This window comes from Neopsephotus bourkii, unplaced genomic scaffold (assembly GCF_033783945.1).
Source record: "Neopsephotus bourkii isolate Nb327-2 ecotype Australia unplaced genomic scaffold, CSIRO-AGI_Nbou_v1 NB_74, whole genome shotgun sequence".
NCBI classification, from domain to species: Eukaryota; Metazoa; Chordata; class Aves; order Psittaciformes; family Psittacidae; genus Neopsephotus; species Neopsephotus bourkii.
Genome location: NW_026900591.1, coordinates 1,552,265 through 1,564,830, shown reverse-complemented (window position 1 = coordinate 1,564,830; position 12,566 = coordinate 1,552,265). Strand labels below are relative to the sequence as shown.

The 12,566-nt window shown below is 43.0% G+C and overlaps 1 protein-coding gene across 1 annotated transcript; it reads left to right on the top strand.

Annotated features, from left to right (window-relative positions):
* The first annotated feature begins 1,712 nt into the window (after positions 1 to 1,712).
* SOX11 (SRY-box transcription factor 11) lies at positions 1,713 to 4,280 on the top strand. The gene has a single exon (XM_061354735.1). It carries the CDS (start codon positions 1,841 to 1,843, stop codon positions 3,050 to 3,052), a length of 1,212 nt encoding a protein of 403 aa, XP_061210719.1. The 5' UTR covers positions 1,713 to 1,840; the 3' UTR covers positions 3,053 to 4,280.
* Positions 4,281 to 12,566: the final 8,286 nt, after the last annotated feature.

The window sequence follows — 12,566 nt, the reverse complement described above, 5'->3', positions numbered from 1 at the left end:
ACTGCTTTTCGGTTCCTGTAACAGCACTAGCCACTCTGCAGCCCTGTGATATCATAGTCACATCATCCAAATACAGTAATTTTGCTGTGGTCTGAGGAAAATGAACGACTGTGCTAATTAGAGGATGATGTACTAGGGGACCTGCTGCTCCACTAGCACCAGTTCAATAGGATGCACTCTGACAGTGGAAACGCTGTGCCAGGACTCATCCCTCCCACTGTCTCGCATGTCTCCAGCCAGCCAGCAACCATCAGAAAACTTATTAAACTTTTGCCTTGCTAATAACTGTAAATGGTAGCCAGAAAAACGGAAAAAGACCCACAAAACAGTATGTGAATATATTTTCAGCACAAAATGACCACGGATGAGTACACAGTCATCTTTGGATTTCATAAATTATTCGATGAAGACAAACATGGGATTATCTGGAACAACAGGATCTGCTGCGGGCATTCTGCAACGATCTCGACACTGCTGAATAACTGGATACCTTCTGGAAAACAAACAAACAAAAATCAGCACTGTTAGACGCTGCCTGTGAGCTTTCACTCCCTACTTCGAAGAAACTGCCTTTATCCTCAGCCTACACCACGCGGGAAGCGCCTGCAGGTGGGTGAGATGACCTCCCTTCTTCGGCTTAAGTCCTGGCGAGCAGAGGGACCTGCCCACCGCCGCAGGCAGACTGCCTGTGCTGGCCTGAAGGAGCAGCGGGCACGGCCGTCCACTAGACCAGACCCCAAGGTACCGTCCGTATCCGCAGGCAACCGGATTCCCTCGCAGCAAGAGCGCTCCAGGCCCTGCTCTGTGGCCCCGCTCATTAACGACATGCCACCGAAACAAGCCCTGGGGGGCCCGTGAAGGCACGAAACCGAGGTGCCCGCCGCGTTCCTCCAGAGGTCCACGGCTCCGGCGACACTGCGGAGGGGAAAGCGGCCATACGCGGACCCGCGCCGCCGACCACCGCAGCTGAGGCGAGGCCGGCTCTCCACCGCGGTGAGGACCGTCCTGCACTGCAGCGGCGAAGAAACAATGAAAGGCGAAAGAGCCCAGTCCGGCAGGCAGACAAGCGAGGGCGAAAACAGCACCAGCACTGACCAGCCGGCCCTGCTCCCGCCGGAGGAGCTGTCGCGCTGCAGCTGAGGTGGCCGCGGAGCGCCAGCGCCCCCTACCGCTCGCCTCCCTGACCCGCGCGGGGCTCTGCGGCCTCATGAAGAGAGAGAGCCACGGAGAAGCCGCTGCCGTCACCCCGCTCATCTCCGCACCCAGCTGCAGCCCGCGGCGGAGACTGGAGAGAGAAGCCCCCCGCGGCGGTACCGCTGCAGTCTCCCGGGCAGAGGGAAGAGCCACTGCCAGCATGATCATCAGCCGCCCCCCGAGCAGGGGGTGTGTCAGCATGAGGCGGGCGCGGGAGGGGGCGGTGGTGGTGGTGGTGATAAAGGCTGTGGGCTGGGCGGTGGGCGGGGCTGCGCGGCGCCATTGGCCGGCGGCGGGAGTGATGTCACCCATATGAAACGCTGATAACTAGTTGGGCCAGGAGCCGCGAGTTTCGCAGAAGGGGGAGCGCGCGCGGCAGGGCGGGCGGCGCGAGGCCGGGTGCAGGGGCAGAGCCGAGCTGCACGAGCCCGGCCCGGCCGCGGGGCTGTGGGCAGCAGCGCGCCCGCCCGCCAGTCCCCCCTCGGGCTGCGCCTCGCAGCACGGCGGAGGCTCGGCCTGGCCCGGCCCGGCTCGGCTCGGCGCGCCGCAGGGGCAAGGTGCGGCGGCTGAAGGGGGCGGTGGTTCAGCGGCTTTGTTGGCTCGGAGCGTGGCGGCGGGAAGAGCGGCGCCTCGGTGAGAGCCCACCATGGTGCAGCAAGCGGAGAGTACGGAGGCGGAGAGCAACCTGCCCCGGGAAGCAATGGACACAGAAGAGGGAGAGTTCATGGCTTGCAGCCCTGTCGCTTTGGACGAGAGCGATCCGGACTGGTGCAAAACGGCGTCGGGGCACATAAAAAGACCGATGAACGCGTTCATGGTGTGGTCTAAGATCGAGAGGAGAAAAATCATGGAGCAGTCCCCGGACATGCACAACGCGGAGATCTCCAAGCGTCTGGGCAAGCGGTGGAAAATGCTGAAGGACAGCGAGAAGATCCCGTTCATTCGGGAGGCGGAGAGGCTGCGGCTCAAGCACATGGCCGATTACCCCGACTACAAATACCGGCCCAGGAAAAAGCCCAAAATGGACCCGTCGGCCAAGCCCAATGCCAGCCAAAGTCCGGAGAAAAACGCACCGACCAGCAGCGGCGGCAGCAAAAGCGCCAAGAGCTCCAGCAAGAAGTGTAGCAAGCTGAAAGCCTCCTCCGCCTCCTCGCCCCCCAAGCCGGGAGCCAAAGCCGCCCACCACGGGGACTACGCGGGGGACGAGTACGTCTTCGGCACCCTCAAAGTGAGCAGCAAGACGGTCAAGTGCGTCTTCATGGACGAGGAGGATGAGGAGGAGGAGGACGAAGACGAGCTGCAGCTGCGAATCAAGCAGGAGGCGGAGGATGACGAGGAGGACGAGGAACCGGGGCCGCAGCAGCTGCGGCGATACAACGTGGCCAAAGTGCCGGCGAGTCCCACCTTGAGCTCCTCGGCGGAGTCCACCGAGGGGGCCAGTCTCTACGAGGAGGTGCGGAGCGGCGCCGCGGCTGCGGGCGGCGGCAGCAGACTCTACTACAGCTTCAAGAACATCACCAAGCAGGGCCCGCAGCCGCCGCAGCAGCCGCCCGGTCTCTCCCCGGCCTCCTCCCGGTCCATCTCCACCTCGTCGGCCGGTAGCGAGGAGGCGGACGACCTGCTCTTCGACCTCAGCCTCAACTTCTCTCAGCACGGCCACGCCGCCGCCGAGCTGGGAGCGGGTGCCGCCGGCGGGAACCTTTCGCTCTCGCTGGTGGACAAGGACCTGGACTCCTTCAGCGAGGGCAGCCTCGGCTCCCACTTCGAGTTCCCCGACTACTGCACCCCGGAGCTGAGCGAAATGATCGCGGGTGACTGGCTGGAGGCGAACTTCTCCGACCTGGTGTTCACGTACTGAGCGGCGGCGAGGAGCGGAGGAGCCGGAGCTGCGCGACGCCGGCTATGATGATACGATGATGATGCTGATGATGATAATTAAAAAAAAAAAAAAAGTCTTGTTTTCTTTAAAAAATCTTGAAGTTAGTTCCGAGCCCGGGAGTTGTGATTTTATTTTTTTTTATTTTTACTTTTTTTATTTTTACTTTTTTTTTTATTACATTTGGTGATCACAACAACAACAGCAAAGGCAAATGGGACTGGGGGAAAAAATGATGCAGAAGGCGCTGTTTGAAGCTTGTCGGTCTCTGATTGAAGTCTGGAAGATGGTCTGCAAAGAAGTCTTGTGGCAGCACAACTGTTACTCAAGGGGGTTTGTGGATTTTTTAATTTTTTTTTTCCCGTGAGAGATCTTGAAGAACTGTTCTATTTTTTTTATTATTATTTTTCCGAAAGGGACCATTGCTACTTTTTTTGGAGGGAGAAAACTGATGTCTTCTATGCATCCGATTCTTACAAAGCTGCAGGGAGCTTGAAAAAATGCAGACTGTACAAACGCTTACAAATAACTGAACTGACTTAAGATCAGAGTTTACTTTTCAGATCAAATTGTTTATGGTTTTACAAATGTGATTTCTACTTGCCAACTTTTTTTTTTTGTAACTTGTTCCCTTATACCTCCTTGATTGAATACCAGACAGCCTAGACCTCAGTACAAAAAGGTATTGAAACATTTTTGATACATAACAGACCTCAGTCTTTTTTAAAAATTAATATATTTTCAGGCGTATTTTTGTACAGTGAAAAGGGAACATTCTTGCTGTGTTTTTTCAGTAAGACTTTTCAGGCACTTCTTCCCTTTTATTTTCTTTTTTTTTTTTTTCTCTGTTTTTAGCATGCAAGTTTGTTGGTACGTTACGTCCTGGTTTTAAAAGGATTAAAATTAAAAAAAATAATCCTTGCATCTAAAGGCCTTGTGGTTTTAAAAAGAAAAAAAGAAACAAACACTTTTTTTGTACAGCTATAGTTCAGATTTGTTCAATATTTGTAGGTAAAGATTTATTGAAAATGGTGATATAGACCTCAGAGCTGTTATCTTAGTTTAAAAGATTGTATATGTACTGTACTATAGTAGGACTTTATGTATCTCATACGCTGTGATATGTGGATGGGGCCCCAGATGGAAGGTATGAAACTGGATTCTCGATTTTAGCAAAAAAAAAAAAAAAAAAGAAAGAAAAGAAAAAAGGCACATAGTTAAAAGTTTCTCATGTTGTGCAATATAATCTAAAGTACAGACCATCTACATATTTTGTAGCAAATGATGGCAAAAGCAGACTTGTGCACTGTCAACATCATAGCCTGTTTTTTTTTTTTTTTAATGCTGAAAGTCTGTATCTTGACAATTTTAATAAATCAGCTGGAACTGATAGAAACTCGTATCGCTATTAGTGTCTGTAGAAGGAACGCTGGAGATGCCGTGTTGTCACCCTCGCCGGCGGAGGAGCGGTAGCTGTAGGCTGTTGTGCATGACCGTAGCTAGGGGGGAAGGAGAGTAAGGGCTGTTTCTTTTCTTTGCCTTTTTTTTTTCCGCCTCCTGTCGCCTTTCCCTCCCATCCCAGCTTTGCTCCGCGGGGCCCGGTGGGTGCCGGCCCGCAACGACGTGGTCTCCATCAGGCGGGGCCGGGGTTGGCTTGCTGGGGGCCTGGCCGAGCGGTGGCAGGTTGGCTAGTCCTGGGTGTTTTCTGCTTTCCCGCCTCCCCCCAGCCCGGTGAACGAGCCCGGCTCCCGGGGGGCCGCCCCGCCGGTCCCCCGCGTCCGGTTTCCGGGGAGGTGGGCGCGGCGGGGTGGGGGGCACGGCTCCCCCCTTTCCACCCGACATGGTCCTCTCCCCGCTGCGCTTTTTGTCCTCCCCCTCTCCCTTTTTTGATGAACAGCCTGGGCGAGACCCGAGGCGGAGATGCTCGGCGCAGTGGGGCTGCATCTCTTCCGCCCCCCTGCAGCGCTCCGCGCGGCGGGGCGGCCCCGGCCCCTCTTCTATGAGCCGCCCGGGGGACAAGGGCAGGAGGGGGGTACGAGCTTCTACTGTAGGTGAGCAGACTTTTTCAGTGTGCTTTTTCCCTTTTTTCTTTTCTGATTTTTTTTTTTTTTTTTTTTTTTACTGTAGGAGCCATCAGATCTCATTTGTGCTCTGAAATAACTGCTGATGGCAATAAACAGACTCACAAGGTGGAAGTTTGTTTCTCGAGAGTTTACTTTTTATCTGATAGGCATTGGTAAATTATTTGGTTTTGGGTTTTTTTGTTTTGTTTTGTTTGGGATTCTTTTGTTTTTGGTTGCGTTTTTTTTTTTTTTTTTTGTCTCCACTAATTAATGATCCAGCTGTTTACAGGGACAATTCACTGTGCTGGTATTTTGGTGGCAACCACTGCTACAGGCTTTCAGACTTGCTGAAATGAAAATCCTGCATACACATTTGTAAGGCATAATAAAACATAACATTAAAACCTGCATGCATGTTATGTTTAATCAAAGACAACTCTTAGGCATTTAAGTGGTGAGATATCTTACTTTAGGTTAGTTAAACTGGTAGTAAAATGATTAATATAATCTGATCTCTTTCTAATAATAATAATAATAATAATAATAAAACACTCATGATTCTAAATAAAAGTTGTTTGGCCTAAATCTTTGCTATCAGAAAAGAGATATAGCATATCTGGGAACTCAAATTTATGTCTTGCATTGTGATAATTCTTTATGAGAAACTGTGTTTTAAAACAAACTTAATTACAATATACAAGATATCCTTGGCAATGGATAGTCCTCAATAAAACAGAGTTTCTTGAATTTTCAGTTTTTGGTCTCAAATGATTAGTGTGTTCTCCATGTCATAACTTAGAAATCAGATTGAAAACAAATGACATTTATCTCTTCTAAGGCAAAAGAGTGAAAGACAATAGATACACTGAAGTGCTCTAGCCTAGCCATTCACTATCCTGCTATTGAAAATCTGGTTTTGGGCTAGGGTGATGGAGTAAGTTGATCAGGTTCTAAGTCTTAAAACTGAGCCAAAATTCTCTTAGTAATTCTTGAAGCTATCATGAGAGTAGAGGGACTTGTACTTCCAGTCCCTTTCTTCTGATATGCATCCTTGTTTAGTAAAGTGATAATAGGCAGTGTCATTAAACATTTGTGCTTTACAGATGTTCAATGAGTTATGAGCGATTATGGTCAAATATAGTCTGCATTTAGTTTGCATTGTAATAAGGTCTGTGTCCCAGCCTACAGAAGTTTTGACTTGTATATAGTTTTGGGAGCTGTTTTTTTAGTCAAGGATAAGTGATGTAAAGGATCCAAGTATAGAGCAGTCATGCAGATTTTAAAAGAGCAACAGGTCTACTTTAGTCAATTAATCAAAGTCTCTTCCTCTTCTAGATGGGAAGTATACAGTACTGTTTCATAAGAATTATTCTGAGTGAAGGTATATGGTGCAGGGAAACAATTTTTTGTCCAGACAGTTGAGTTTCTTTTATTGCAGAATTTATTGTTGCATATTGCTCAAGGAAAAATTAGGTAGTGTTCTGTTTAAGCCACTACACTGTTAGGGCTGAAGTTTGATGCTGTTGAATGCCTAAGCTCCTGCTGATTGATCTCAGTGAGAGTAAAAAACCAATCTTCTTATCATGAAAAATAGCATCTGCTAAGCTAGTAATTTTTTTTTCTTTTGTCATATCTGATAATATTCATGCCTTCTGTTTCTCTTTTATTATCCTGTGTTCACAGGAATCCTTGTTGACATGCTAGAACAGTCCTGTTGCAGGCTTAGTATCTCCTGTGGCCTTTTATTCCACATTCTTAACATTTGTCTCTGTACAATACTAGTGTAAGTGTAATAGGATTCAGTGATGGAAGGGGAAAAATTAGCTTTTTTTAATGTGGAAAGACAATTTACTTGCTAACACTGAGGATGTCAACTCAATGTAAGATCTAACCAAACATTCTGATTCTTTTTCAGTTTTGAAGTGAATATTCTTGTAAGCTTACCATTTTTACCCTTCTGTTGTTTTTTATTATGTTTTTCCTCTCCGTCTTTTAAAAGAACCACAACTAAGAAATATTTTCTTCCTTTAAGTGCAGTCTTTTTCAAATGTGATAGAAAGACTCATTCCAAGCATCCTTTGAGTGCTACATGCTCTTTAGGCATTCGTTGTCATTCAGATGAAACTTCTTCGAGTCTACTGAATGTGATTTGCATGCATGCAGTCTGATCCTTCACACATGCCTGTTTGAGGAAAATGCAACTCTGTTGTTACACCGAGATAAAACTAGTGTGGGGTCAAAGTCAGGGCCATATAATTTTTAGGTGTTTTATACTCGATACAGCTCAAGAAGTTCCTTTCTACATCTTCACAGTTGTTGCCTAGTAAGGCCTTAAACCTGCACTGGTTAAAAAAAATAAAAATAAAAATTCTCATTGATTTTAATGGGAGTTTTTGCCGCAAGGGCTGCTGGCAGGGTGGGGGTCTTAGTTCATCCTAACCTTCATTTGTAAGCATGGCCAGGAAAGAAAACAACAAAACCTTAACACAATGAGTTGCCTTACATTTCCCGTACTATACAGTTGTATTCCTTTGGTTTATTTCCTTTCACCCACATCGAAGGCTGTGATTGTTTTTGTTTTTCTTAATTTTTTTGCACACTACCTATACCAATTAACTGCCTAATTAGTTTTATCTTCTCTACATGGATGCAGTGAATTTGTAAGAGAATTTCACAAGCAAGTAGTTTTTTAGTGAGTTTAAAGTAAATAGAGTTTTAAAGACCTATTTTTATATTCAATATAAAGCACAAATGTGCAGAAAGTGTAGAATGACTTACAAAAAGGGAAACAAAAGTTCGTAATATTTCATGTATAAAAGTAATACCTTCTTTGGGTTGAGATTCTCTTAGAAAACCCAATACTTATGCCAGTGCAAAGATAGGATTATTTTAAAAACTCTTAGAAAATTGTGATTGACAGCAATTTCAAAGGAATGACTTCTGTAGATACAAGGAAACCCCTAAAGCAATATGGATAAGAAGGGGTGAATGGTTTTCAATGATGAACAACCTGGAAGTGTGAGAATGGAGGTTTCAATCCTTATTAATTAATCAAATTTCTTCTTTTGTGGTTAGTTACAACATCTGGATTTTCTGTGAAGTGCAATCTTGAAGGATGAAAAAGTGCAAGGGTGCCAAACTTCTAAGCCTTGCAAATACTCAGAAACAGGTTTGGTTTAGAATTATCTGTTGTTAATTAGGGCTTTAGATTTTGGTAATTCACGCTTCCAAGAAAATCAAGACACCAATTTACCGCTTGAAGAAATTTGATTAAATAATAATGATTAATCCAGGAACTCCCATTGTCACAATTTGTTTTTGTTTCCATCGTCCTGCTTATCTCCAAAACCAACTTGCCTCAACTCCTGGTGAAGCCAGGGAGAAGAGTTATATGCCATTGTTAGTTCATTTACGATTTGTATCTGGTTTTGCTCTTGTACATATGTTGGCGTTTTGGAGTCTTTACATAAATGCTGTGATATTTTTTTTCCTCTTTCCTTTAATTTTTTTGGTGGGCTGTTTTAAAATGGAGGCCTGTTTTCCAGTGTGGGACTTTCGATGGTTACAACATTTCAATGATGTTGCATGATGGCCACAGGTGGGGGAAATTGAATGTTTTAGAGCAGTTTTTCAAGCATGACACTTTTAAAATATGTAATTTCAAAGACTTTTCAAGGCCACATGAAATTAGTTTTCATAGCCACTCCAGGTCATGGGGGGAAAAGCTGAAAAGTACTTTTGTTTAGAAGTCTGAGTGATGGTGGGGGGGAAACCTTTTCTTGAGGTTTTTGCATGCCAGTGCACGGCCTATTGCTGTGAGAGAAGGAAGATGGTAAGGCTGCTTGAGGCAATGCACTGGAGGACAAAGTGTTTTCTAGCACTAGAAAAAGAAAATGCATGGCAAAGTTTCGTCTTCTAGTAGACTATATAGCATGCAGAGTTTAGTATGTGTCAAAACAGTGTATGACATTGCTGTATCAAAGTTGTAAAATTAAGCATTATTTATTGAAAACTATGTATTTTTTTTGTAAAAACCTGATCACCTAGAGGATTAATATCAGTGACTTGTGCTAGTGCTACAAACTTAACCAGCTTCTTTACTACAGTACTTGATATGCAGTGTTAATGCTCAGGGTTGAAACCAGTCCACTCCAATGTCTTTTTTTGCAAGAGTTTTTAAATAAAGGAACAACATAATGCAATTGTTCAAAAGACTCTAATAAAATTGTGTGATCAATCTTCCTACGTGTTTTTATGTGGATTATTTTTTTTTTTTTACCAGTGTTGCATTTAATAAATGCAGTTCAGCTATTATAGTGAATCCACTCTTCAGTCTGTGGGCACCCAAAGCTTAAAATCAATGGGAATACTGTGTCTTTCAAAAAACCCCTCAGTGAATAGTTATGGTTAAGGTAGGACATAGAGAGGGTGAGTGCTGTTCTGGCACATCTGACAGACGCTGAAACAGAGAATCACCAATTAGCTTCCTCTTTATTTTTTTTTTTCTGACTCTGGATAAAACAGTAAAGTATTTTCTGATAAACATTTTAGATATTGCTTTGAAGTTGACCGTGAAAGAACGAAATAAGGTGGATCACATGCCAGCAAACCACATTTCTCTCTGTATCTTTTTCTACAAACAATTGACCATCTAAATGTATTTTGGCATAGAAAAAAAATCATTCTGTATTAAGATTCTAGTTATGAAAATGTTTTTATGAGAACCCTGTAATCAATTATTTGAACTATAAAAAGGTGTTTTTAATGTGTTTATGTGGTGAAAGTTTGTTGTATATTAAATATTGTTTTATAGAAATGATGGAGTTATATTGTTACAAATTCAAAATTTGTAATTCATACAAGCCATCTATTGCTGAAATTAACCTTCTAGAGCTCCTGCCAGTAGGCATATTCCCATATTTCAAAAAATATACAAGGGTCATCTCTTCCTTGCTTGTATTTAATGTCTATACTTCTGCAAATTTACATGGGGGTTAAAATATCATCTAATAATATCTTCCTTCCCATCGGAGGTTATTGGTTACTCCTAATACCCAGGAAATAATAGAAAAATTCTAATCAGCTTCAACTGTAGCAAATACAAGCCTTTAGACCTGGGAGGAATCAATTCGCCAAATAAAGGGTTCCAGGTAATTTTGTATTACTGTTGAGCAGTTTTTTCCATTGTTCCTGTTCTTTCCTTATCCAAACAGTTATCTGAATAGATCCTTTCTCCAAAAAAACACTTCTTGGATAACAAGTAATGACTTCTGTTTAGCTTATCAAACCTATTGAGAACACTGAAAACAATTCTATATAGTTTCAAAAGTCTGTTATAGTAGTATTTTTTTTGTGTGAATGGAGCAGTGTAACTGATGTGAAGTAAGGGTTTGAATGTGACTTGTCATAGTAAAAATAGGAAATTTAAGCTGGTCATTGTAAATCAGTGAAATAAAATCTTTATATACAGCTATCATACCACTATCCTTTCTGTACATATATAAAAAAAATAGTCTCAAGAGCCACTTTTAAGGTTTTTAGAAGGTTTTGAACCAATGAACTGAGAGCAATCCACAGTATTTTGTTTTGGTTTTAATTCCCATAGAGTTTGTTTCTTCAAGTCCTATTGTATATAGCCAAGGACTAAAAATCTTCTAGAACAGATTAAGGCCATCTCCATACTATCTCAAACATCTCTAGCTGAAGTCTTCTGTTTGTTTCCTCCTGAGTGAGAAGTGCCGTTACTGCACTGGAAAGCTGAGTTTCAGTTCCACTATATCAGGTCTTATTGACAGTGAATTCCTGCATGACACATTAGAATTCTTTACTACTCAGTATTTGAAAGTGGTGTTGGATTTGTAAGCCACAGGTAATCACATCTTAAAGCTATCATTGTGGAGGTACTGTGTGGCCTGGGTATTGGCTCAGTTTTATATCAAAGAAAAGGTAGAAGCACGTGTATGGAAGAAAGAAGAAAAACATTTACTTGGCATTTTAGTTTTGATTAATATGTTCTCAAATTTGAATGTTAGGTATAACCTTAGAAGAAATGCATGAAAACATAGCGTGTAGGTACCATAGACGCATATAAATACCCAAACACAGTTGCATCACTACAGAGTTAACACAAGCACATACGTGTGCAGTTGTGTTTTCACTAAAATGCTTGTTGGCTGGGTCACTACATGTCTTGAAAATAGTACCCATTAAAATCTATACTTCAATGTCCTGAGAACTTCAGAATATTTTAGTCTGTTGGATGTGAAGGGTTATCCCTGGAGTTTCCTGAATTTTTAGATAATATCTTCATAGCCTAGTCAAATTTTGGTAAAATACTGAAAAAAAAACCCAAAAAAACAAAAAACCCCAACAAAACCCCACAAATATCTCCAGTTCTAAAAATGAGAGTTCTCATCACAGTCACAGTAAGAGGATCTTGGCCCTTTCCCTTGAAATCTGACATTAACATTTATTGGCATTCCTCTGAAATTTACGCAAGCTAAAGTGTCTACGATAATTTTTCTAGAACTCTGTAAATTCAATTAAAAGATTATTATTATCTCCAATCAAAATTGACTCAGGTGTATACTTTAAAATACAAGTCTTACTTTCCCAAATTATAATGTTAACAAATACTGAAGGGTACGTGGGGAATGAGGTAGGATTCATCTGCACGCAAGCACAACGCAGTCCAAGAAATGCATAGTAAAATACACAATGTAGATCTCAGTTATAATTGTTTCATTAAATTTCATATTAATGTGGCCTTTTAGAATTTCATATGCATAACACCAAATATGCAACAAATTAAAACTCAGCAATAAATTTGTGTGTTCAGATTGCTTTTTCAAGTCAATACTATAACTAAGAAGTTCTTTTTGAGTCTAATTGTTTGTAAAGTATCTTACACTTCCAGCTAGCCTTTACTTCATGAGACTTAGTTTTCCTGCATAATCTTACTGTAATAATATTCCTTAAATCATTGTAAACCCTGCCTTTCATTCACCTAATTTCATTCACCTTGTTTATTTAGTTTTAACTCTCATACTCTTTAGAGACCAGAACCAAACTTCTCCCTTGACAGTGGCACTGCTGTACATTGCCTTTCATTCTCTTCTTAAGGCTAGAAAAAGGGTAGAATCCTTGGAAACTCCTGGCACTCCCTGTTTTTTAGACTATCAACAGCCATAGTCTGAAACCAGCTTTGCTTTCCTTGGCTACATGTGGTCATTCATCAGCTGTGGGTTATCAAAGCCAATAGTTCTCCAGGCAGAAAGATTCATCTGAAGTCAACTAAAACTGTTAAAACTATCCATCCTGATTTTGCCTGAAGCTGATGTGAATTGCTTCACAAACAGGATAGTGGGCTACTAGTGTCTGTAAAAGGGAAAAGAGCAACAGGAACAATGACTCCCCCAGATAACTAACTGCCT